This window comes from Mustela lutreola, chromosome 4 (genome assembly GCF_030435805.1).
Source record: "Mustela lutreola isolate mMusLut2 chromosome 4, mMusLut2.pri, whole genome shotgun sequence".
NCBI classification, from domain to species: domain Eukaryota; kingdom Metazoa; phylum Chordata; class Mammalia; order Carnivora; family Mustelidae; genus Mustela; species Mustela lutreola.
In genome coordinates this window covers 188,053,087-188,078,957 of record NC_081293.1, presented here as the reverse complement: position 1 = coordinate 188,078,957, position 25,871 = coordinate 188,053,087, and the positions used below count along the sequence as shown (strand labels likewise).

The 25,871-nt window shown below is 37.5% G+C and overlaps 1 protein-coding gene and 1 pseudogene across 3 annotated transcripts in view; one reads left to right on the top strand and one right to left on the bottom strand.

Moving 5' to 3' along the window:
- Positions 1-25,871, bottom strand: part of UBN2 (ubinuclein 2) — a 100,139-nt gene that overhangs the window by 49,578 nt on the left and 24,690 nt on the right. For all 3 annotated transcript variants that reach the window (XM_059171988.1, XM_059171985.1, XM_059171987.1), the window contains exons 3-7: positions 15,328-15,429; positions 10,548-10,685; positions 9,588-9,691; positions 6,845-7,334; positions 966-1,036 (exon numbers count right to left, since the gene is read on the bottom strand). In XM_059171988.1, the coding sequence (XP_059027971.1) occupies positions 966-1,036; positions 6,845-7,334; positions 9,588-9,691; positions 10,548-10,685; positions 15,328-15,429 (905 nt within the window). The remainder of the gene's footprint in view (positions 1-965; positions 1,037-6,844; positions 7,335-9,587; positions 9,692-10,547; positions 10,686-15,327; positions 15,430-25,871) is intronic.
- Positions 8,927-9,229, top strand: LOC131829832 (NADH dehydrogenase [ubiquinone] 1 beta subcomplex subunit 3-like; annotated as a pseudogene).

Genomic DNA, 25,871 nt, shown 5'->3' with positions numbered 1-25,871 from the left:
AATCAATCTGAAAATCTCTGGCTAAAATAAAGAATAGGAATAAGAAATTCCTCTGTCACCAAACCAGTAGCATACTACGTTAAATATTTCATGGGTCTCCAGGGGACCAAAAAGATTTTTTAAGTATTCTGGAGAAAGAGAGATTGCACTTAATTCAAACAATAATCAAAAGGGAGAGGGAAAAAACAAACAAAAAAGAAAATAGTTATGAAAGCAAACCAATTAATCATTCTTTGTGTCTTATGAGAAACTACCCCCAACACACATTTAAAAGACAGGACTCAACACACAGTATTGGAAACACTGCTTGTTTCTTCGTATATAATACTATCGAACCACCAAGAGCAGGCACACATTATTTTTACGTGAGAGGAGTAAAATCTGTTGCTTTCTCCAGGATTGCCTTTTTTACCCAGTTCTGCCTGCAGCCAATTATACACTCCACTTCTAAAACCAATGGTCAAAATTAAAAAGCCAATAGGTTTACGAGAACAGCTTAGGGGACCACAATCTTAGAACCTGCAGCTTCCTTAGCATCAAATACCAGGTAAGAGGAAAAACTCACTAATTTAAATAATCTGTATCCTATTTTAGCCTTCAGCCTCCCCTTTCCATTCTTCCTTTTGTTTTCTCCACACTGCCTCTCTCCTACCTCACAACCAGAATTTCTTCATTAAACCATACTTTCCATTTGGTTATAAATGTTTGTATGAAATAATTTTGCTAGATGCCAATGGAATTATTCTTCTCAAATCCGAATGAAAATAGAAGGAAAATTATACCAATTTAATAAGAATACTCAGAGCTGTTCCAGAAAGACATTTTCATACAAAGTGACAAAAAAAAAAACCACATTTAAATCTAAAGTAATATTCAACCTGTAAAGCTGTAACCAACTGTATGTTTAAATGAATTAAAGTATAAATAACTTCTAGGCTTTTTAGTTAAAGAAGAGAATTACTTACTCCAGAAGAATATTATTCATATCCTGTGTAAAGAATTTTTTCCTTCCTTCTTCATCAAAAAGTTTGGCAGCCTAGAGAAACACAAGATTGTCAATATCACTTTTTTTTTTTTTTTAAGATTTTACTTACTTATTTGACAGAGAGTGTGCACATACAAGCAAGGGGAGTGGCAGGCAGAGGGAAAGCCAGAGACGGCTGTGGGGCTCGATCCCAACACCCTGAGATCATGACCTGAGCCAAGGCAGACCTTTAAGGAAGTGAGCCACCCAGGTGCCCTGCCAATCACTTTTTTTTTTTTTTTTAAAGATTTTATTTATCCATCTGACAGAGAGAAATCACAAGTAGACAGAGAGGCAGGCAGAGAGAGAGAGAGGAAAGCAGGCCCCCTCTGAGCAGAGAGCCCGATGTGGGACTCGATCCCAGGACCCCGAGATCATGACCTGAGCCGAAGGCAGCGGCCTAACCCACTGAGCCACCCAGGCGCCCATCAATCACTTTTAATAAACACATTGTTTCCATATTTATTTACTAAAGGATAAGCTTCTTGAGGGTGGGGCTACTGTGATTTACTTCACTTTGTATCCTCAATACCCAGCTTAGTACATGGCGTGAGTAGGAAATTAGAGTGTAACAAATTTAGCATATATGCCAATGTTTCCTATTACCTCTGTATTTAATTTTTCTTAATCCTAACTAAATTAACAAAATTATACATACAAGACTTCCTAGTGCTTTGGGTATCTTGTGTACTTGACCATCCACAGGTTTATTAATTATTGCTGTGATCTCCAGGATAACAACAAGCAGATGTCTCACTTTCTACTGAGTGTCTACAAAGAATCTACCTGATATTCTACAGGTTATATTCATTATCATGTTTAAATTACCATGTTAATACCATGCCAATGACACTGGCATGACTGCCCCCACTTACAAACAAGGAAGCTAAATCTGTCAGAGGTTACATGACATGCCCCCAAATCACACCACTAATAAGTGGTGGATCCAGGACTCAGACACAAGCTTTCTGACTTCGACTGCACAACACCGTCACCCTGTACAGACACCTGGCTTCCTGCAGCCTGTTTAGGTTCCACCTAATTACTTATAACCAAAAAACGTAGGCAAGGTAATTATCAAGGGATAAGCAAAAATTAATACAATGAGATTAATTTCATTGCTATGTTTGTCACCTCAACCAGGTGACAGGAAACCAAGTTATCAGCAAAACCCACCAAAAGGAAAATATACTGGGAAAATCACAAACAATGTACTTGAGGTCCATGAGGTATAAAACACCAAGAAGCCTGATCTAATAATCTGAGCAAGCCATATGCTGACTCAGCCATCACACCAAGTTACTTGACTTTACATGTAATAAGTAGAAGAAAATTTCTAAGATGTGCTTCAGTACTTCTTAGCATGAAAACTGGGTATGTGTAGGGGGTGGAAATATATGAAAGGCACAGGGAAACTAAACTTCAAGAAAAATAATAAAAAGTCAAGAGGTTGAACAGTGGAAGAATATTACAAAGTTAAGAAAAGAGCCACAAGACGCAATTCCTTCTCACACAGACACAAGCATTTAAAGCTAAGGATGACTTCTCACCTCCTAAAGAAAAAAATACCATACTCATATTTCAAATAAAACATAAAGAGAAGTCATAGATACCAGCAAGTGAAATCAAACTTCTTACTGATGATTTCCTACCAAGGAGTCAAGGAGCACCTGTATTAACCCTGGCAGGACTATTAAGAAAGAGAGAGAAAGAGAAATACGTTCTGGTATATAAGATATGACAAAGCTTTTACAAGACTGTACCACACTCATTACTAATCAATTTTGCTTAGTTAAGTAAAAATGAATGGCATATAACATAGCAGACAGACTGCCTACAATGGAACTCCACAGTCCTGCCTTTAAATGCTGACCTTAAATCATGGCTCAGCCATTTAAAAATTATGTGGCCTGGGCAAATCACTTCACCTTTTGAACCGTAGTTTCCTCATCTATTAAATGGAAGATCACTACCTACTTCACGTGACTGTTGGAGGATCAGACTACACAGTAGGTAAAGCACACTAAACCCAATCAGGGTACTGTCCCCCGAATGGTAAATGCTATGTGAGACACAGAAACAATGCATTCAATACAGAGTACAGGTTTCTGCTAAATAAACAAGAGCTATTTTTTTTTTTTTTAAGACTGTATTTGTTCATTTGAGAGACAGAGAGAGCACAAGCAGGGGGAAAGACAGAGAGAGAGGGATAAGGGAGAGGGAGTTACAGGCTCCCCAATGAGTTGGAAGCCTGATATGAGACTCAACCCCAAGACCTGGAGATCATCTGAGCCATGCAGGCACCCCAAGAATTATTATTATTAATAATATCTTGCAAAATGTGGATCACATCACTAACACTTTTTAAAACGTATAAGAAACTAAAGGTTTTAGAGATAGGCAACGTGGGAAAGCAAGAAGCATATACTTTGGAGTTAGGTGAACCCTTGTGGCGAAAATCTGGCTCCACAACTTACTAGTTGCACAGACGTGACCAAGCTATTTAACCTACCTCAAGTTTCTTAACCACACAAAGGAAATAATACTTATATTTCCTATGCAGAGTAGCTGAGAAGATTAAATAAAAACTGCTTACTACCGAATCTACAGACTGTATACTTTTCAAAAAATAAGCACAGAAAATAGCAGAACAATGAAAACAAAAGAGATAAGTAACAGGATAAAAAATAAAATGACAAAGATCAATTATATAATTATAACAACTGTAAAAAAATAAAATCATTTGTTAAAAGAGAAAGGACTCAGATGAGGCCAATAAAGAAATTAAACACTATCTATAAGAAAAAGAGCTAAAATAAAATCAAAGAGGTTGAAGGTAAATGATGAAAAAAACTACGATGTAGAAATAAAGAGAAAACAGTCTACAATAAGTCAGACAAAACTAAATTCAAGGTAAAATGCAGTAACAGCACAAAAAGTCACCTTCAAATGATAATCACCACAAAGAAGATCTAGCCATCAAGAATTTTATGGGTCAAACAACACAGCATGGAAATAAAGCAAAAATGATGGTAAACACAATTCATAACCTAAGAAATATTGGCAATAGGATATTTTAACACACTTCTCTAAATTCCATACTAATGAAATGTAAGGGCCTAATATTTAGCCAGAGCAGCTGCTCCTTACTGCCCCTGCTCCCGCCCCCTTCAGGGAACTTACTTAAAAACAAGTTCCAGAAACCAGTCCCAGGTAACAAAGCCCAAATACAGGCGTGGTTCAGGCCAGGTGGAGGTATCCAATCGGTGGGGGCGCATACTGTCTCCCTAGCTACAAAGGAGTATGGGCCCCGCCCTTTGGGCGCCAACTCTGACCAAGGTGACAGGCTAGTTCAAATATCTACTACAGGGTAAACTGTAATTCAATTGGTCACTTATGTGTGACCTAGCAGGACTGTGCAGCTTTCTCTGTTACAATCTCACTGGTCACCTGTGCGTGGCCAGGCCCAACCACATGGCCTTTGCCCTTAAAAGCCTTGACTGTGAAGGAGAGAGAGGTCACCTCTTTGCAAGAGACGGCCCTGGCTGGTCAGTTTGTTTCTCGATGCTTGGCATGAAATAAAGCTTTGCTTGACCTTTGCTTTGTATCAGTCTCGCTCCTTTGACCATGGACCCAACATGAAATACATTAAAATAAGTAAAAATACAGATGAGCCAAAATTAAGTCACAACTTCAGAAGAAATGCTAAAGAATAAAAAATTTGGAAAAAAATAATAGAATTACTAAATAAAATCTGTAGGCCAGTTACTAGAAAAATTAGATAAATCTAATATTCCCATAATCAGGTATTTAAATTTCAGGAAAAGTTATGAAAAATAAATACAATATAAAGATGATTAGTAAATTTTAAAATGTGACATAGTTGGGTACTACAATCCCATGAGAAAGAAGCAAGCTATATAGTCCATACATTATCATCCCATTAATTATTTTTTATAATGCTATAACATTTGCAAATGAATGGATTAAAATCCAAAAAAATAAAAAATTTAATAGTGGTTATTTCCGCTGGGAGTGGGGAATGTCAGATTATGGGGGATTTTTCCCTATGTACATTTAAAATACATTTAATACTGTGCAATTTACTTTTGTAGTCAAGAAAAAAAATGAGGACTAAAATATGGCATGGGTTCAAAAAAAGATGTTAAAGTACTCAAGAAGGGCCTTTTAAGCTAGGTTGGGCATGTTATATTATTTTAATATTTTATTTATTTGAGAGCAAGCAAGCGAGCATAAGCAGGGGGAGGGACAGAGGGAAAGGGAGAAGCAGACTCCCTGCTGAGCAGGAAGCCTGCTGTGGGGATTGATCCCAGGAACCTGAGCTGAAGGCAAACCACTTAATCAACTGAGCCACCCAGGGCGTCCACTGGCACGTTATTTTAAGTCAAAATACTATCTCCCTGAGATTAAATGAAGTGTGATGACACTTATCTGGATCTGCAGCTAGTTAAAGAAACATTATGAATCCAAGTCAACCTAGAGAGGTATCTAATGTGACATGCTAAGGTTCAGCCCTCAAGTTTGGCCTAATAGGAACACAATGCACGCTTACTAAATGTGATTAGCTGAAAAAACCAATTAAAAAATAACTAGATGTTGGGCGCCTGGGTGGCTCAGTGGGTTAAGCCGCTGCCTTCGGCTCGGGTCATGATCTCAGGGTCCTGGGATGGAGTCCCGCGTCGGGCTCTCTGCTCTCTTCCCTTCCTCTCTCTCTGCCTGCCTCTCCGTCTGCTTGTGATTTCTCTCTGTCAAATAAATAAATAAAATCTTTTTTTTTTTTTAAAGATTTTATTTATTTGTCAGAGAGAGCGAGCGAGCGAGAGCGAGCACAGGCAGACAGAGTGGAAGGCAGAGTCAGAGGGAGAAGCAGGCTCCCTGCGGAGCAAGGAGCCCGATGTGGGGGACTCGATCCCAGGACGCTGGGATCATGACCTGAGCCGAAGGCAGCGGCTTAACCAACTAAGCCACCCAGGCGTCCCAATAAATAAAATCTTTAAAAAAAAATAAAATACAATAAAATAAAAAATAACTAGATGTTGATAGTTTGGACCAAGTTCAGGTATGCTTTTGTAATGTTACTATTTGTTCCTCCCTTCCCTCTATTGTCTTTATATGACTTTTTTTTTACAATAAAAATTGTTATTTATGAAAGCCATGCTGAAAAATATTTATAAGATAAGGGGCACCTAGGTGGCTCAGTCCTTTATGTGTCTGACTCTTTTTTTTTTTTAAAGATTTTATTTATTTATTTGACAGACAGAGACCACAAGTAAGCAGAGAGGCAGGCAGAGAGAGAGGAAGGGAAGCAGGCTCCCCGCCGAGCAGAGAGCCCGATGCCAGACTCGATCCCAGGACCGAGATCATGACCTGAGCCGAAGGCAGCGGCTCAACCCACTGAGCTACCCAGGTGCCCCTAAGTGTCCGAGTCTTGATTTTAGTTCAGGTCATGACCCCAGGATAGTCAGTTGGAATCTATTTGAGGATTCTCTCCCTCTTCCTCTGCTCCTTCCCCCTCACACTCAATTCTGCAAGCATCCTCTCACTCTTTCTAAAATAAATCTTTTTAAAAATTTATAAGATGAAATAAAATAATAAAACAGTCACCCATATATGTTGCTGTAACTATTCCTACTTCAAATCTAAGACCTATACATACAGCCAATGCCTAAAAGGAAATACAGAAAATTCTAAGTTGTTTATATGGGTGCTGGGATTGTGGGTTATTACTTTTGTCTTATAGAAAGCATTTATTGTTAAGTTTACGTGGCAAATAAGAAACAAGGGCATTATTACACTTACTACACGGAGGTCGTCAATGCGTTTTTCAAGAAGAGCAGGTAGACCCTCTGGGAGTGTAGGCACCACCTTGGGCATAACCTGAGAGGCATAGGTTGGCTGGGTGGTGTTTCCATTCTCTCCCCCTGACTCGGAGAGGGGGCTACCATCAGAAGCAGCATCCAGTAATCTGTCAAAGTCGAAATCATCTAGCATCTCTAGGGCATTTTCAGCTTCCTGAAACAGTTCATGTTCATTTGTGCCAACAAAAATAGGGAGGTCCGGATCAGCACTGTTCAGATTTAAGTCCGAGACGTCATTTCCCAATGCTACAGCAGTGGAGGGGGGTTTATTCAGAGAGGAGGATGTTAAGTTCACTGGGACTTTGGGGTTAGGCTCCTTCTTTAATGCATCCTTCTCTTTCTGAAATTTTCGTATCATGGCAGCTAGAGAAAGAGAATCTTTATAACGTTTCTTCTTTTTTTCAGACTTGTGGGAATTTAGAGCCACAACTCTGTGAAGAAAAAAGTCATCCATTAGGCTATGTAGAATTTTAAAGTTGAAAGCCCCATATAAATAAGCAGGCATAGATCATTAAAACAATCATTTGATATGTGGGAGAGCAAATTTCTTATTAAATTATCCTTTTATCAAAGCGTCTTTCTCATCATCTGGATGATGGGCACTGAGGAAAGGTCGACAGGTAAATGGTCATCAGAGTGAAGAAAATGAATGGACTGAAGTTAACCAAAGAAACAAAACAGAATGTAGCTCAGGTTTATTAGAGAATATGAAGTTAAACTTACTACTGTTTTTGGAATATTCACATTCTTAAGCACTTCTATAAAGTGGTCGCCTAAGAAATAAACCAAGTAAAGAAATGCACTTTCGCTGAAAACAGAGTTGCCTTACAACCAGAGAAGCTCACACAAGTACAACTTCAAACTGATACTCCAGGTAGTTTGTGCTACAAGCTGCCAAAGAAATGCAAAATCTTTCTAGACCCTATTCTATCTGCTGCTGTGTTCTGATCACTTTCACTTTCCATTCCGGGATTAGCCAAGTGAGGCAATCATATACGTGTAATTTCCTGTGACAATGTTCTCCCTAGAGAAACCATGGGGAAAAGATGGTTTCAGTTTAGTTACTACTCTCTCTAGAAATCTTTCCTACATTCTATGGCTTATATGCTTCTATATGCACTACAGAATCAAAAAGATGATTTGTACTTTCAAGGCAAGCCCATGTTTCATTAACCGTTACATACTCCAAATACAAATAGAACAATACCTGGTATACAACAGGTACTTAATAAAGATTTGCTGCATGTATAAGTTATGAATTTGAGAAAATGACAAATTCAATAAAAGGCATTATAGACTTTGTTCCCAAAGAAGTTTACTTGTAAATAACGACCTTTTAATATATTCACTAGTAATCTGTATGTTTTTCCTTAATTACTTAATGACTCCAAAGTCACTAAAATCTCATTTTACAGAAGGGTAAATACCTCCCTACATCAATCTTTTGAATACTGATAGGCCAAAATGCAGATGCACCTCCCCTGGCAAGGAGGGGAAGAAAATCCAGCCTCTCGTAGTTTCTGTCCCTTAGTTCTCCAAAAAGAGTCATAGAGAAGCAAGAGCAAATGGTAATTTTATGAATGCATAGTATAAACATTTTATTCTTATGACTTAAGTCTTTTTAAGAAATTCTACTTGATTTTTAGAGATAATATCATTACCTCAAATTATAAGCATGAAGAGCTAAACAAATGCCTTTTTAAATAGTAAAACAACTATAAATTGTTCACACAAAGACTACTGCCAATCCTCAATCCCCAGGCATCTAATAAGCTTAGTTTTAGCACAGAAAGTTCAAAACAACTGTTTACGGCTTATACCATCTTTTCAAACTGATTCTTGTTGGTAAGAAGTTGTAATGAGCAAAATACTTAATAAATGAATGTGTAAATCTGATCTAAAGCACTGTGAATCTCTAAAATGCTAAGCCCTTCTACTTATCAATCAATAAATATTAATTAACTAAAATTGAAGATGACAGATTGAATATTGAGTGTCGTGAGAGGTCCAACTGCTGTCAGATATGGCCCACAGACATGGGCAGGAACATGGCCATAGCAAACTGGAACTTCCAGATTATAAACAATGGAGGACAGAAGGAAGACCATTAGAAACTGTCCAGGAGAAGCTGGCTGCACGGACCCATGGGGCCGCAATGAAGCTTGGAGATACACCGGTGCTTTTGCAAACAATGTTTCCTTTGTTGGTGCATTATTAAAAGAATTCAAATGGGGATTTGCTGCATTTGTGGTAGCTGTAGGAGCTGAATATTACCTGGAGTCCAAGAATAAAGATAAGAAGCATCACTGAAGATATTACCTGGAAATATCTTTTTTTTTTTTTTTAAATACCTGGAAATATCTTAAAGGCTTCTTAAATCTCTTATAAAAATAAGATTTCTTCAATGTACTTGTCTGTGTGTTTCCCCTTAAAGAATACTAGTAAAATTTAGTAAAGAATACATGTGCAAAAACACCCCCAAAACCTAAGATGATAAAACTTTCTACTTACTAATACTTACATCAAATACATATAAATATTATTAAATATAAGTTAACAATCATTGACATGTATAAATAGAGTATTAAATTAGACCCAGCAAAGCTGAATGAATTAATGCTAAATATATCTTTCTAAAAGGGCAGCTGGTCATCTATGACCCTATGATGTTTAATTTTACATACCCCAATTGCTTGGGTACTTTTTTCCTTGGCTTCTTCTCCTTTTCCCCCTCCTCTTTCCGCTTCCGCTTCTTCATTTCAATGTCATCTTCTTTTATTTTGGGAATCTGCAAATGATAGAAGAATGTATCACTTATCTGAGTATCAATGCTTTACTCTTTTGATGGTATCAATATAGCATCCAGGGTAGTTTTCTCTCAAGGTTCAGTGTACATTACAAGTGCTTGTAATAAATGCAGATTCTTGGGGTATACGAGCACTGTGTGGTTTTTAACAAACATTCTGGTCATTCTGGTACAAGTAAGTCCTTTGATCACACTTCAAGAAACACTTAACTAGAGGCGCCTGGGTGGCTCAGTGGGTTAAAGCCTCTGCCTTCAGCTCAGATCATGATCCCAGGGTCCCGGGATCGAGCCCCACATCGGGCTCTCTGCTTGGCAGGGAGCCTGCTTCTCATCTCTCTCTGCCTGCCTCTCTGCCTACTTGTGATCTCTGTCAAATAAATAAATAAAATCTTTATAAACAAACAAACAAAAAACCACTTAACTGAGGACACTCTTCATTTCCTGTAACAAGGTATACATTCCATACAATTAGCTTTATAAAAGACATCTTAGAAAAGGTAATAGCTCTTCACCATTTCTTTTCTTCCTTTTTTTTTTGTTTTTGCTTTTCATCATTTCTATACCAAGTCTTAACTTATCCTAGAAACTTACTCTTATCCCCCAAACAGCAGATTATAAGACCACATATGGAGAGAGAAGTTTTAAAAGAATACAATTCTCCTTTGATGTAATTATCAATTTCCCCTTAACTACATAATTTTACCTTAAAGCATGTAAATAACTACAGATTCATTAAACAATGGTTAGCATTTGATTTTTCCTTATATTCACAAGTAAATAAAAAAGTACACCCTATTAACTGAACACTCATTACTACTGCAATGCTGGATAAACTTACTTTGGGTGGCTTGTGCTTCTGGTTGTCTGTATTATCTTCTTCTTCAGTATCTGAAGCTTGGCGAAACTGCAGTGTGCCAGTGTTGATGTAAAAGCCTCCATATTTTGTTGTTAGAGAAGCAGGAACTAACTCGTCATACTGTATTTTAAAAAAAAAAGGTCTCAGATACATCCTATTATTTTTTTTTTAAGATTTTATTTATTTATTTGACAGAGAGAGATCACAAGTAGATGGAGAGGCAGGCAGGCAGAGAGAGAGGGGGAAGCAGGCTTCCCGCTGAGCAGAGAGCCCGATGCGGGACTCGATCCCAGGACCCCAAGATCATGACCTGAGCTGAAGGCAGCGGCTTAACCCACTGAGCCACCCAGGCGCCCCAGATACATCCTATTATTAATTCTATAAATGTATCAAAGAATCAATCACTTGTCAGGACCTTCCTTACATCCTAACTACAAAACTGCATACAATGAGGATGTTGGTGGAATAAATTGAGAAAAAGTTAGTATCTGAGATAAAAATGAGCCTGGATTACTCAGTATTTATAAATAATGGAAATTCTGGAATAACAGCACAAATTCTATCATCTGCTGAGAAAAATTTAAAGATCACTACTACTATTCTTAATGATAAATTATTCTTTTTTTGTTTTATAAATCTTTATTTATATATATTTTTAAAAGATTTTATTTATTTATTTGACAGAGATCACAAGTCGGCAGAGAGGCAGGCAGAGAGAGAGAGCAGAGAGCAGGCTCCCTGCTGAGCAGAGAGCCCAACGCGGGGCTTGATCCCAGAACCCTGAGATCATGACCTGAGCCGAAGGCAAAGGCTTTACCCACTGAGCCACCCAGGCACCCTACTTATGCATTTTTTAAGTGATCTCTACACCCAAAATGGGGCTCAAACTCACAACCCAGAGATTAAGGGTCACATGCTCTATCTACCAGCCGAGCCAGCGAGGCACCCCAAGAACAAATGATTGTGATGAGAAATTAAATCAAGTTAAAACAGATGATTAAACATTCAGGCAAAGAATAAATTTCATTTCCCAACATATCAGTATATAATTTTATTCATAAGAAGATTATAAAGAATAACAAAGTTACTTCTTGTGTCTTAGCTCTAAGCTATTAGGTAGAAATTTTAAAAACAAAACAGCAGAGTATGTGTTTAAAAAAGGAGAAAACTAACTGCCCAGTTCATTAAGCATACAGTATAAAGAGCCAGGTACTTGGCTTGAGCAAGAGATGAAAATTACCTAAACTAGACTGAAGGTCTGACCTAAAATATCACTTAAGCTGATGTCCTCTAAGCTTGGATTTTAAAGTTTATCACTTCTCACCTGATGAAAATGGACAAAAGCAAACATTAAATGAAGGTCAATCTTCACCAAATAATGGGGTCCTAGGTGGCTGAGAAAAAAGGAACTACTTATCTAACAGAGCTACATACCTGCTACCCCAAAACTCTACTTACAGGCTCTTCATATTTAGTATTTTTAAGAAAGTCAGATTTTTAAGGAGAATCCTTTGCCATGGATAAGGAATATACAGCATGTACTAGTTACTCTAAGAATCCTAAGGCTAAGCACAAAAATTTTGCTTTTAACTTGTATCCTTTTCAATTAAATAGTGAATAGAAAAAGAAAGAATTTCCAGTTTAATCACATTGAATCAAAGAGAAATGAAGCAGGGGGGAAAAAAGGAATGAATTGCTTTCTTATTGCTTCATTTGATGGGCTACTATAAAGATCTATGGGTAAAACCTTCAGAAAGAGTCCAGTACTATCTGTAAGCAAAAAAGGGATGTGAAGAGTAGAGAATGAAAAGTGAAATGACTCTGTAGTAATTATTTTCTGGAAATGTGTAATTGCGACAAACACATCTGTACTTTTCATTTACACTGCTTTATAATTTATAATGCTTCTTCATATAAATTATTTCACTTGGTCCTCCTAATACCTTTGAGGCAAAAAAAGACAAGTATTATTCCCATTTTATAAGTGAAAACCAAATTTAGAGGTTAAGAACCTTGCCAGAATAATTTTTTAAAGCTTATAGTAGAGACTCTGGCTGTATTTCAAACTATCCACTATATCAAGCAGCTTTTCTGACAGGAAACACATTCATCACTACATTAAAGGGCAACATGGTGTTGTCCATATCTGTATGCTGCAGTGTTTTTACTAAGCTTCCCCTATCGGAACACTCTTCAGGAGAACAAGCTCTTTATGCATATTTAATTTAGCCCTTTAAGTAGAATGCGTTAAGAGGCAATGGAATACTGAACTTGAAAATCAGAAGGCCTGGATTTAGATCCTTTGGCAATGAACGGCAATTGTGACCCAGAGGAAATCATTTAACATTAATACTTTGGGGTTGAGTAACAGTGACAACATTACTTACTTCAGAAAGTTCTAGTGAAATTTAAAAGAAACAACCTAAATAAAAGTGTTATTCATGCCTGGTATTATAATTTATTAAATAATAAAGAAAAACATTTTCTTTCAGTCTTTAGAGAATCTGGCAATATCTGTAAGACTAAAAATAATCTTCAAAAAAATTTATTTTCAGGTATTTATAGCAGTAAGTAGTGCATGATTCTGACAATTAATTAGAACCAGATTATTTAACTCTCTATCAAATAATGACAAACAGTGAAAGCTTACTGGTAATACAATCAATGAAAAGAACAAAAAAATCATTTGGTTGGATTATAATTGTCTGTCTGAATTATCTCATAAAAAGAACCCAATAATCTGTTAAAGATAACAATACAGGGCGCCTGGGTGGCTCAGTGGGTTAAGCCGCTGCCTTCGGCTCGGGTCATGATCCCAGGGTCCTGGGATCGAGCCCCGCATCGGGCTCTCTGCACAGCGGGGAGCCTGCTTCCTCCTCTCTCTCTCTGCCTGCCTCTCAGCCTACTTGTAATCTCTCTCTGTCAAATAAATAAATAAAATCTTTAAAAAAAAAAAAAAAAAAAAAGATAACAATACAAAATTATTTGGCAAGTCAATAAACAGGCTGTATTCTAATTCAATTTCCTCTTACAAAACAGGAAACTACCTCGTCCTCTAAATGTCAACAATTAATTCTAAAATTTTTAAACAACTTATACCTACAAACTTTGTCCTTATTTATTAAAGCAGTAGCTTTCAAATTCTCTTCACCACCACCCAAGAGGAAAATACACATCAAAACCCAGTGCATGCACACGCACACACATTAAAAACCTCACATAATCTACTATGATTTGCTATGATAGCTCCTATTCTAGTCTACTTCATTTTCATTAAAAATACTGGCCACACTCTCTATAAATTGATACATAATCCAATTATGGGTTGCAAAAATCAATCTGAAAAAACACTTTATTCAAATATTCCGACCATAGCAGAGAAAATTGGGTAATGTTAAAAGATCTGCTTAGAAATCTTTAGAAACCTAGTCAGGTCTAGAATCTAGGAATTTTGACTTGTGTTTCATATCAAGGTCAAAACTCTTAAAAACATTCCATCCTTCAACCTACAAAAAGGTTTGTCAACTTTTCTGGTAACAAGACTTCTCAACCCCAAAGAGCATTGTCAGTATTTTACTCCTATAGACCAGGCTGTCTGGTATGGTAAACCAGTTTATGTCAGGACACTAAAGTAACTCATGAATATGATAGGGTACCCATGATGTCTCCTGCTGGAAGTTCTACCTATCACTTTCCTACTACTGAATGCCTTGTATTCATCTGTATAACCAAGCAGTGTAGTCACAGGAAAAAGAAATACTAATTTGTGGATAGTACTATAATGCTTACCCTGGTGTCACTTTCTGTATATTCTAAGAAATCACTGTACAATGCAGAGGATACCATAAGTCCAGGATTTAGATTATTCTAGTGCATTGAGAAGAATGTAAGAACATATACCTTATCTACTCCCAAACACAGTACGTCTACTTTCACTTGCTATGTGATCAATGGACTGCTACAGTCCTTAAATGCTTTCCTAAATTCCTCTTCATTTTGTAAGAGAAAGAGGACTCCAGGGGAAAAGCTGTAGGGCTTGATCAAAACAGACAGCAATAAAGGCTGGCATTCAATCAGCACCAGTGCAGAAAGGGCTGGCAGTAGCAACAAAATTGAAGTACATTTTAAAAATGTCTGCCAGATTAACTTCAACCTAGTAGCTCCAATCTTCAAGTTCATATGGTTCTTATCTAAAAGCCATTTGAAAATACACCTGCCCCCCCCCAAAAGAAAGAAAATACACCTGCCCAAGTTTGGGAATATCAATAAAAATTCAAGATGTAGGGCGCCTGGGTGGCTCAGTGGGTTAAGCCGCTGCCTTCGGCTCAGGTCATGATCCCAGGGTCCTGGGATCGAGACCCACATCGGGCTCTCTGCTCAGCAGGGAGCCTGCTTCCCTTCCTCTCCCTCTGCCTGTCTCTCTGCCTACTTGTGATCTCTGTCTTTCAAATAAATAAATAAAATCTTTAAAAAAAAAAAAAAAATTCAAGATGTAAATACCCTCGATCAATAAATCTCACTGCTAGAAATTTATCCTATACGTATATTTGCACTCTATAATTAATCTTACATATTTACTCAAGTACACAAAGATAAACATACACAGATGCTCAACTGTTTGTAAGCACATAAAAGTGAAAACAATTCAGATGTACATCAACAAAGGACTGGTTAGTAAAAACAAATACTGAACTATTTTAGTAACTTTATCCTTGACTTCTATCCCAAAGAATTGCTGCTATATTAAAGATACATTACTCACAGCCTCTGAGTTATCAATAAATGGATCTGTCTCATCATAGCCAAAGCCTATATCAATTAAATCTTGAAGCCGATCCTTCCGATGTTTACGGGGTTTCCCACCCTGCAAAAAACAGATATGTCAGACTGATAAATCAGTATTCATGCTGTTTCCATAAATTTAAAAAAATAACTGTCGGAAGAATTCCAAATAATTTCTATAGATAATCCCCCTCTCCAAGAGGTTGAATTTAACCCCCCCACACACTCTGAATGTTAAATTGTGCTTAGGGACTTGCTCTCAAAGAGTAGAGTATGAGGGGCGCCTGGGTGGCTCAGTGGATTGAGCCGCTGCCTTCGGCTTAGGTCATGATCTCGGGGTCCTGGGATCGAGCCCCGCATCGGGCTCTCTGCTCAGCGGGGAGCCTGCTTCCCTCTCTCTCTCTCTGCCTGCCTCTCCATCTACTTGTGATTTCTGTCTGTCAAATAAATAAATAAAATCTTAAAAAAAAAAAAAAAAAAAAAAAAAGAGTAGAGTATGAAAGGGAAGGGAAAAAGTAACTTTATAATGAAAAACCTGGCCAACATGACCTTGGCAAGGTAATCAAGTGCAACAACATCATGTAAGTCATGTTGATAGCGCTGTACCCTTGGTACGTTGCGATAAAAATGGCACCTTTGTGGTCTTCTCACAAAAGCCTACATGCCCAGGTAACCATGAGAAAATATCATACAAATTAACCATAAAAAAAAAACAACAGGCAGGGGTGCCTGGGTGGCTCAGTGGGTTAAAGCCTCTGCCTTTGGCTCAGGTCATGATCTCAGGGTCCTGGGATCGAGCCCCACACCGGGCTCTCTGCTCAGTGGGGAGCCTGCTTCCTCCTCTCTGCCTTTCTGCCTACTTGTGATCTCTGTTTGTCAAACAAATAAATAAAATCTTAAAAAAAAAAAAAAAACCAGGCAAACTAAACTGAGGGACATTGCACAAATAACTGACCAGTATTCCTCAAAGCTTATAAGGATAATTAAAAACAAGGAGAAAGCTGATTAACTGTCACAGTCTAGGTGAATTCAAGGAGACATAAAAACTGAATGTGATACAGTATTCTGAAAGAGATTCAGTACCTAAAAAGAACATTAGGGCTAAACCAGTAAAATCTAAATAAAACATGGAGTTTAATTAATTGTAATATGGCAATGTTGTTTTGTTAGCTGTAACAAATCTACTATACAAACCTAAGATATCATGGGAGAGAGTGGGTAAGAAATATATGGGAAGTCTCTGTATTATCTTTGTAACTCTTCTGTACAAACTACTCATAAATTTTTTTAAACTCCCAGAATTATACACATTAAACATAAAAGAAAATGAAACATGAGTACATGTATATACACGAGTATATATATATACTCATGAAACATGAGTACATGGTATACGTGAATAAGATCTGAAATCTAGTTAACTGTATTGTGCCAATGTCAATTTCCTATTCTTGGTAACTACAGCTATGTAAGATATTGGGAGAAACTGGGTGATTGGTACAAGGGGACCTCTCTGTATCATATGTGCAACTTCACGTGAGTCTATAATCTCTTTATATTTTTTTAATTTTTTATTTTTTATAAACATATATTTTTATCCCCAGGGGTACAGGTCTGTGTCTATAATCTCTTTAAATAAAAGTATTTTAGGGGCGCTCGGCTGGCTTAGTCAGTAGAATGTGTGACTTAATCTCACGGTCATGGGTTCCAGATCCATACTGAGTGTAGAGTACTTAAATAAATAAATGAAAACTAAAAGAAATTTTTCTTTTTAAAAAGAAAAACAACAATTTAGGGTGTCTAGGTGGCTCGGTTGGTTACATGTCCAACTCCTGATCTTGGCTCAGGTGTTGATCTTACCATTGTGAGTTCAAACTCTCCACTGGGTTCCATGCTGGGCATGGAGCCTACTTAAAAAATAAATAAATAAGGGCGAATGGGTGGCTCAGTTGTTTAAAGTGTTTGACTCTTGCTTTTGGGTCAGGTCGTGATCTCACAGATCATGGAATTGAGCCCTGTGACAGGCTGCATGGTCGGTAGGGAGTGTGAGGATTCTCTCCCTCTGCGCTTGTCACCCCACTCTTTCTTTCTCTCTCTCTCAAATAAATAAGCAAACCTTTAAATAAATAAATATATAAAATAAAGTAAAACAACAACAAAACAAAAAGAGCCTGTTACGGTACATCCCATTATTCATGTCCCACTTTTTTTTAAAGATTTTATTTGAGAGATTGCAGGCAGGAGAGCACAAGCAGGGTGAGCAGCAAAGGGAGAGGGAGAAGCAGACTCCCACTGAGTAGGGAGCCCCACATAGGACTTGATCCCAGGACCCTGGGATCACGAACTAAGCTGAAGGCAGACACTTAACGAACTGAGCCACCCAGGCACCCCTATTTATGTCATAGTTTAGAATTCTTTACAATATTTACAAAGAACTCATTTTATCTCAGGTATGAATGTTACACGTAGGCTAAAAGTTATATATAAGCTTGTTATAAGTAGTTTAAGTGAGCAGGACTATTATTGTGGCACTACTAAAACAAGTGCTTAGTTCTATCTTTAAGACTTAATGTAGAGGGCGCCTGGGTGGCTCAGTGGTTAAGCCGCTGCCTTCGGCTCAGGTCATGATCTCAGGGTCCTGGGATCGAGTCCCGCATCGGGCTCTCTGCTCAGCAGGGAGCCTGCTTCCTCCTCTCTCTCTCTCTGCCTGTGTCTCTGCCTACTTGTGATCTCTCTCTGTCAAATAAATAAAATAAAATCTTTAAAAAAAAAAAAAAAAAAGACTTAATGTAGATATTCAAATATACTCACTTGAATTTAACTATACTCTCTAAGCATCTCTTCCCTAACACCCCTTGACCCCTGACTTTTTTTTTTTTTTTTTTTTTTAAATTAGCACAGTAGTGGGCCACAGGGAAGAAGATGTTCAGAAAGAGAGAAAACAGTAGTAAGCTGTAAGGATTCTGTCTACCAACATATCACCACGGAACCAGAGTAAGTCCACCAGAAAGCATGGGATGAAAGATGTGAATCTCTTACTCAGTTTCAATTCTCAGTGTGTCTTTCTTCTAATGGTGAAAGATGGGTTAAGTTGTGTGCAACACGGCCCTTAAATAAAAAACTGCTCTGGGCATGTGGGTGGCTCAGTTGGTTAAGCGGCTGCCTTCAGCTCAGGTCATGATCCCAGGGTCCTGGGATCAAGCCCCACACTGGGCTCCCTGCTCAGAAGAGAGCGTTTTTCTCCCCCTCTCTCTGCCTGCCACTCTGCCTACTTGTGCTCTCTATCACTCTGCCAAATAAATAAATAAATAAATAAATTTTTTAAAAAAAGAAAAAGAACTGCTCTATCTTCTTTCCATGAAAAGAAATAATCTGCTTCAGTGTTTGATGGAAAAAATGGTTATGCTGGACCTGCTGAGAGATGTCACCAACATGGTAACCATCCCTTTCTCAATAATTTGTAAAAATATTTCAGACTACATGTTACATTTGCGTTACATACAGATGTTAAAAAATCTAACCCCCATAAGCTATGACTTCATCGTATTCTTTCTGGGGGACAAAACAACACTAGATCATTATCACCAAGAAAGTCATTATGGTGTGAGATAAAGTAGTGGGTTCCCATGTTTTTGATTTTACAAGTCAGGTACATTTCAAGAACAATTCTGAAGACAGACATAGGGTGACAACCCTGGTTTCATTTTGCTAAGCAAGGTCATTAAAGACATAAGCTCACAACAATAATCCTTCTTAAGAAATACTAGTTGGCAACCTTAAACATATAGACACATATGTAATATATATACATATACACACATATACACAGCATGTGTGTGCCTATACGCAACACACATAATAAATTTTTCTTATTTTTCCCATTTGTCAGGTCTGCAAACTGGAACCCTTACAACTAGGTTATAGAACTACCGTTAGAATCAGAAATAAAAAAACAAAACAAAACAAGAAACCTTCCAACAAAACCCAAAATCAGAAGTCAGGGGACAGAAAGAGGTATTTCTTTTTTTTTTTTTTTTTTTTTAAAGATTTTATTTATTTATTTGACAGAGGGAGATCACAAGTAGGCAGAGAGGCAGGCAGAGAGAGAGAGGAGGAAGCAGGCTCCCCGCCGAGCAGAGAGCCCGATGCAGGACTCGATCCCAGGACCCTGAGATCATGACCTGAGCCGAAGGCAGCGGCTTAACCCACTGAGCCACCCAGGCGCCCCAGAAAGAGGTATTTCTAGGATAGGAGTTATTCTGTTGAGAAAAGTCACATACAAGCAATTAAGTACATGAGGGACTGTTTCACCCAAAAAACAGAGAGTGAGCTCTAAAAAGAATACAAAAACCCAAAGATGCATAAAAACTAATACAAAAATATCTTAGCACATGAAAAAATACAAAAACAAATGAAGAATACTAGCTCTGCCACATAGTAAATATATTTAAAGTTATGGGAGTTAGCAACATGAAAAAAGCCACATGTGATAAACCCACAGCTAAAATCATCCTCAACAGGAAGAACGGAGAGCTTTTCCCCTATAATCAGCAACAAGACAAGGAAATTCACACTCACCACTTTTATTCAACATAGTACTGGAAGTCCTAGCCACAGCAGTTAAGACAAGAAAAAAGAATAAAAGGCATCCAAACTGGTAAGGAAGATGTAAAATTTTCACTATTGTAGATGACATGATACTATATATAGAAAGCTCTGAAGAAGGGGCACCTAGGTGGCTCAGTAGGTTAAGCCTCTGCCTTCGGCTAGGGTCATAATCTCAGGGTCCTGGGGTCAGGCCCTGCATCAGGCTCTCTGCTCAGAGGGGAGCCTGCTTCTCTGTCAAATAAATAAATAAAATCTTAAAAAAAAAAAAAAAAAAGAAAAGAAAAGAAAACCCTGAAGACTACCAAAAACTATTAGAACTGATAAACAAATTCAGTCAGATCTCAGGAAATAAAATCAATTTACAGAAATCTACTGCATTTCCTTTTTTTGTTTCTTTTTTAAAAAAGATTTATTCATTTATTTGTGATAGAGAGAGAGTGAGGAAAGGGGCACAAATGGGGGGAGGGGCAGAGGGAGAGAATCTTCAAGCAGACTCCCCACTGAGCAAAGAGTCTGACAGGGGGCTTGATTTTGTGACCCATGAAATCCACTGGAGCTGAAACCAAGAGTTGGACACTAAACCAAGTAAGCCATCCAGGCACCCCAATTCATTGCATTTCTATACACTAAAAATGAAGCAGTATGAAGAGAAATTAAGAGAACAGTCTCATTTGCAATTGCACCAATAATAATAAAATACCAGAGAATAAACTTAACCAAGGAAGTGAAAGGCCTATACTCTGAAAACTATGAAACACTGATGAAAGAAATTGAAGATGATACAAATGGAAAGATAAACAATGGACTGGAAGAACAAATACTGTTAGAAGATCTATACTACCCAAAACAATCTACAGATTTAATGTAAACCCTACCAAAACACCAACAGCATTTTTCACAGAACTAGAAAAAATAATTCTAAAATTTGTACAGAAGCCCAAAAAGACCCCAAAGCAAACTTGAAAAAGAAAAACAAAGCTGGTAGTATCACAGTCCCAGATCTCAAGTTATATTACAAAGCTGTGTACTGCTAGTGATCAAGACAGTATGGTATTGGCACAAAAACATACATATAGATCAATGGAACAGGATAGAAATCTCAGGAAAAAAACCCATTGTTATAAGGTCAATCGTCAACAAAGAAGGCAAGAATATACAGTGGGAAACAATCTCTTCAACAAACAGTGCTGGGAAAACTCGACAGCAATATGCAAAAGAATGAAACTGGACCAATTTCTTATACCACACACAAACACTCAAAATGGATTAGACAGTGTTGAGATGTAAAACCATAAACATCTTAGAAGAGAGCACAGGCAATATTCTCTCTGACATCAGCCACTGCAGCATTTTTCTAGATGTATCCCCTGACGCAAGAAAAACAAAAGCAAAAACAAACTATCGGGATTACAACCAAATGGAAAGCTTCTGCAAGGCCAAGGAAACAACCAACAAAACCAAAAGAAAACCTACTGAGTGGGAGAAGATATTTGCAATGACATACCCAATAAGGGGTTACTATCCAAAATGTATGAAGAACTCATATACCCTGACACCAAAAAACCAAATAATCCCATTTAAAAATGGGCATAAGAAAAAAAAAAAGGGATAAGACATGAACAGACATTTCTCCAATGAAGACATAGGGATGGCCAACAGACATGTGAAAAGATGCTCAAAATCATGTATCTTCAGGGAAATGCAAATCAAAACCACAATGACGTATATCTCACATCCGTCAGAATGGCTAAAATAAAAAACATGAGAAACAACAAGTGTTGACAAGGGTGTGGAGAAAAAGGAACCCTTGTGCGCTGTTGGTGGGAATGTAAACTGCTACAGCCGCTCTGGAAAACAGCATGGAAGTTCCTCAAAATATTAATAATAGGATTACCATTTGATGCAGTAATTCCACTACTGGGTATTTACCCGAAGAACATGAAAACTGTAATTCAAAAAGATATATGCACCCCTATGTTTGATGCAGTATTATTTATAATAGCCAAATTATGGAAGCAGCCCAAGAGTCCATCAGTAGATGAATGGATAAAGATGTAGTGTATACGTACGTGTGTGTACACACACACACACACACACACACACACAGAGGGATATTATTCACCCATAAAAAAGCATGAAATCTTGCCATTTGTAACAACATGGATGGATCTAGAGAGCAAAATGTTAAGTGAAATAAGTCAGAGAAAGACGAAAACCATAAGATTTCACATGTATGTGAATTTAAGAAACAACAGAAATGAACAAAGGGGTAAAAAAAAAAAAAAGAGAGAGAGACAAACCAAAAAATAGACTTTTAACTATAGAAAACAAACAGATGGTTACCAGAGGAGAGTTGGGAGGGGTGTGAAATAGGTGAAGGGGGTTAAGAGTACACTTATCTTGATGAGCACTGAACAGTAAACAGAATTATTGAATCATTATATTGTATACCTGAAACTAATGTAACACTATATAGTTAACTATACTGGAATTAAAATTTAAAAATTAAATTAAAAATAAATTATGGGGGGCGCCTGGGTGGCTCAGTGGGTTAAGCCACTGCCTTCGGCTCAGGTCATGATCCCAGGGTCCTGGGATCGAGTCCCGCATCGGGCTCTCTGCTCAGCGGGGAGCCTGCTTCCTCCTCTCTCTCTCTGACTGCCTCTCTGCCTACTTGTGATCTCTCTCTGTCAAATAAATAAATAAATTCTAAAAAAAAAAAAAATGTTAAAAATAAATTATGGGAGTTAAAATCATTATACCAAGAATATAAGAATAAACATAGATGCACAACAATGTTCAGAAACTTACCCTAGTATGTAAGAATTTAACATGAGAAAGGCAACATTACAACTCAGTGCAGAGTAATTAATAGATCAAATAAATGGAATTAAAGATATTTGTATCATCTAACAAATTATAAACTTTTTAAATTCTGGTAAATTGGAGAAGAAATAGGGCTGCTCAAGTACTGCTACTAACATTATACCAGAAACTCTTCTGGAAAGCAATCTGAAAGAATCTGCCAAGAATTCTGCCATACTCTCACATGTTCTTCTTTTGCTTCTTTATTTTCCAAACTTCTTATGAAGTACTAATGTCATAATGGAAATATACTAAAATAATTTTTAAAACCTTTTACCTTATTTGACCTGATTAATTCTATGTAAGCTTATTTTGAACCACTACTTAGATCCAAGAATATTTGTTAAGAACTTATGCTACAGAAAGTCGTATGTTGGGGTGCCTGGCTAGCTTAGCCAGAAGAGTATATGGCTCTTGATCTTGGGGCCACGAGTTTGAGCATCATGCTGAGTGTAGAGATTACTTAAATAACTAAAATTAAAAGAAAAAAAGTAATATATTAAATATCAGAAAGTATTTAAATTTAAGATAAAAAGATGTAGGGAAGCAAACTGTAAGAGACTCTTAATGACAGAGAAACTGCAGGTTGATGGAGGGAGGTGGGTAGGAAGTGGGCTAAAGGGTGATGGGCATTAAGGAGGGAACTGGTGATGAGCACTGGGTATTGTATGTAAATGATGAATTACTACATTCTACTGCTGAAATCAATATTACTCTGTATGTTAACTAATGAGAATTCAAATTTGAAAAATAAAAATAAAATATAATATATCGATAGAAAAAAGAATTGAAATTTAAGTATGAAATTCCCATCCTGAAGAAACTTAAAATAAGACAACCTAATCAACAAATTAACTAAGTGCCTACCAAGTGCCACTCTTCATGGATTTTATATTATTGCAGACAGGAGAAAGATTAAACAAATAATTACAGTAATGATAAATTGTAGAAAGGAAAATATAGCTAGTACTAGATCTTTTTAACAGAGGACTTAACCAAGGCTTTCCTGAGATGCTGATGCCCAGATAAAGATGAACGGAAGTAATCACTTGAGGAAACCACTGAAAGGATTAGAACAGCGAAGTAACCTGACAAGGTCTGTGCTTGACAAAATGAATCCCACTGTTGTGGTGGGGAATGAACACAGACAGGCAGGAAATCAGTAAGGCAGGGAAAAGATTCAAGAGATTTGCAAGAAAGTCCTAAGTTACAGGGGGATTAAAAGTATACTTAAGTACCAGTGATGACGATGATGATGATGCTGCCAGCTACTACTCACCAAGTGCTAACTTTGCATTAGCACCTATTTTTTTTTAAGATCTTATTTATTTATTTATTTGAGAGAGGGAGAGAGAGAGAGAAAGAGAAAGAAAGAATGCAGGGAGAGGGGAGAAGGAGGCTCCCTGCTGAGCCAGGAGCCCAACCGGGGCTTGATCCCAGGACTCTGTGATCATGATCTGAGCTGAAGGCAAATGCTTAACCAACTGAGCCACCTACGCGCCCCGCATTAGCACCTATTCTAAGTGTAACTACCTATTATTTCATATTTGGCAAATGGGAAAAGCTAAAGCGTGGAAAGGGCAAATAACCTAAGACCATAGGGACAGTAACTGAGCCAATCTTCAAGCTCATGACTATCTGACTTCAAAGTGTCATTCTATTAAAAGTTCTACAAAAGAAGGGTATTTGGGTGGTTCTGTCGGCTGAGTGTCAGACTCTTGATGTTGACTCAAGTCATGATCTCAGGGTGGTGGGATTGAGCTCCCCAAGCAGGGAGCTCTGCAGTCAATGGGGAGTCTGCTTGAGATTCTCCCTGTGTTCCTCACCCCCACTCGTACTTGTTCTCTCTAAATCAATCTTTTTTTTTTTTTTTTAAGTTCTATAAGAGAAGTTATAGCACTTCTGGGGTCATTTTCCCACTTGGAGACACCTGAACTCAATACCAAAAACTGAAACTGGTGTCCCCACTATAAGTCACCTCCAAATTAGCTTCTCCCACTTGACATTCCGACTTTATTCATCCTATTTTTCTGCCTTACTACTCCACTATTAGCTAAAATTTAAAAAGACTGATGATACCAAATGTTAACAAGGATGTGGAGCTAATAAGCTCTCCTACATGGCTGGTGCAAAATGGAAATAGCCATTCTGGAAAACAGTTTGGCAGTTTCTTAAAAGTTAAACATACACTTCCCATATGACCTAACAATTCCACTCTTATTATTTAGTCAAGAAAAATGACAACATATGTTCACACAAAGACCTGTATGCTTATGTTCAGAGCACCTTTTATTCATAGCACCCAAGAACTAGAAACAACCCAATATCTATCATCCAGTGAACAGATAAACTGTGCCACATCCATTTAAAAGGATTACTACGCAGCAATACAAGGGAAGGAACTGCTGGTAACATGCAACACAAGGCTGGATTCATGCTAAGTGTAAGGGGCCAGGCACAAAAGACTTTAAGATTCACATTTTTAGAAAACTCTGGAAACAGCAAAACGAAAACAAAAACCTATACAGACACAAAGGAGATCTAAGATTGCCAGGGACCAGGGGTAAAGGGAGAGAACTATTTGTAGAGAGGCAAAAGGGAACTTTATGGGAAGATGAAATCATACTACATGTTTCTAGTCGTGGTTATACGACTGTCATTTGTCAAAATCCATAAAACTGTACAATTAAAATGAATTAATTGTATGTACTTAAATTATCTTCCATAGTTCTGATTTTTAGAACCCCTCAAAATGATTTCTACTTCAACTCTCTCCCCACAAACCTTTGTTCACGTAAACATTCACATCTAAAACTTCCTTTCCATTCCATCTGTCATTGCTATCTCAGCCATTGTTTTTCACTTAAATGCAATGAATGCCTTAATCAGCCTCTCTTCCTTCATTTACCCTAACTTATCCTGCATAACATAATCATAAAATACCAGTTCCTATCATTCCTCTGCTCAAAATGCTTCAGAAGCATCTCAACTAGAAAATAAATCCAAAACACTTAATATGGCATTAATTAAATGCCTTCTACATATTGATTT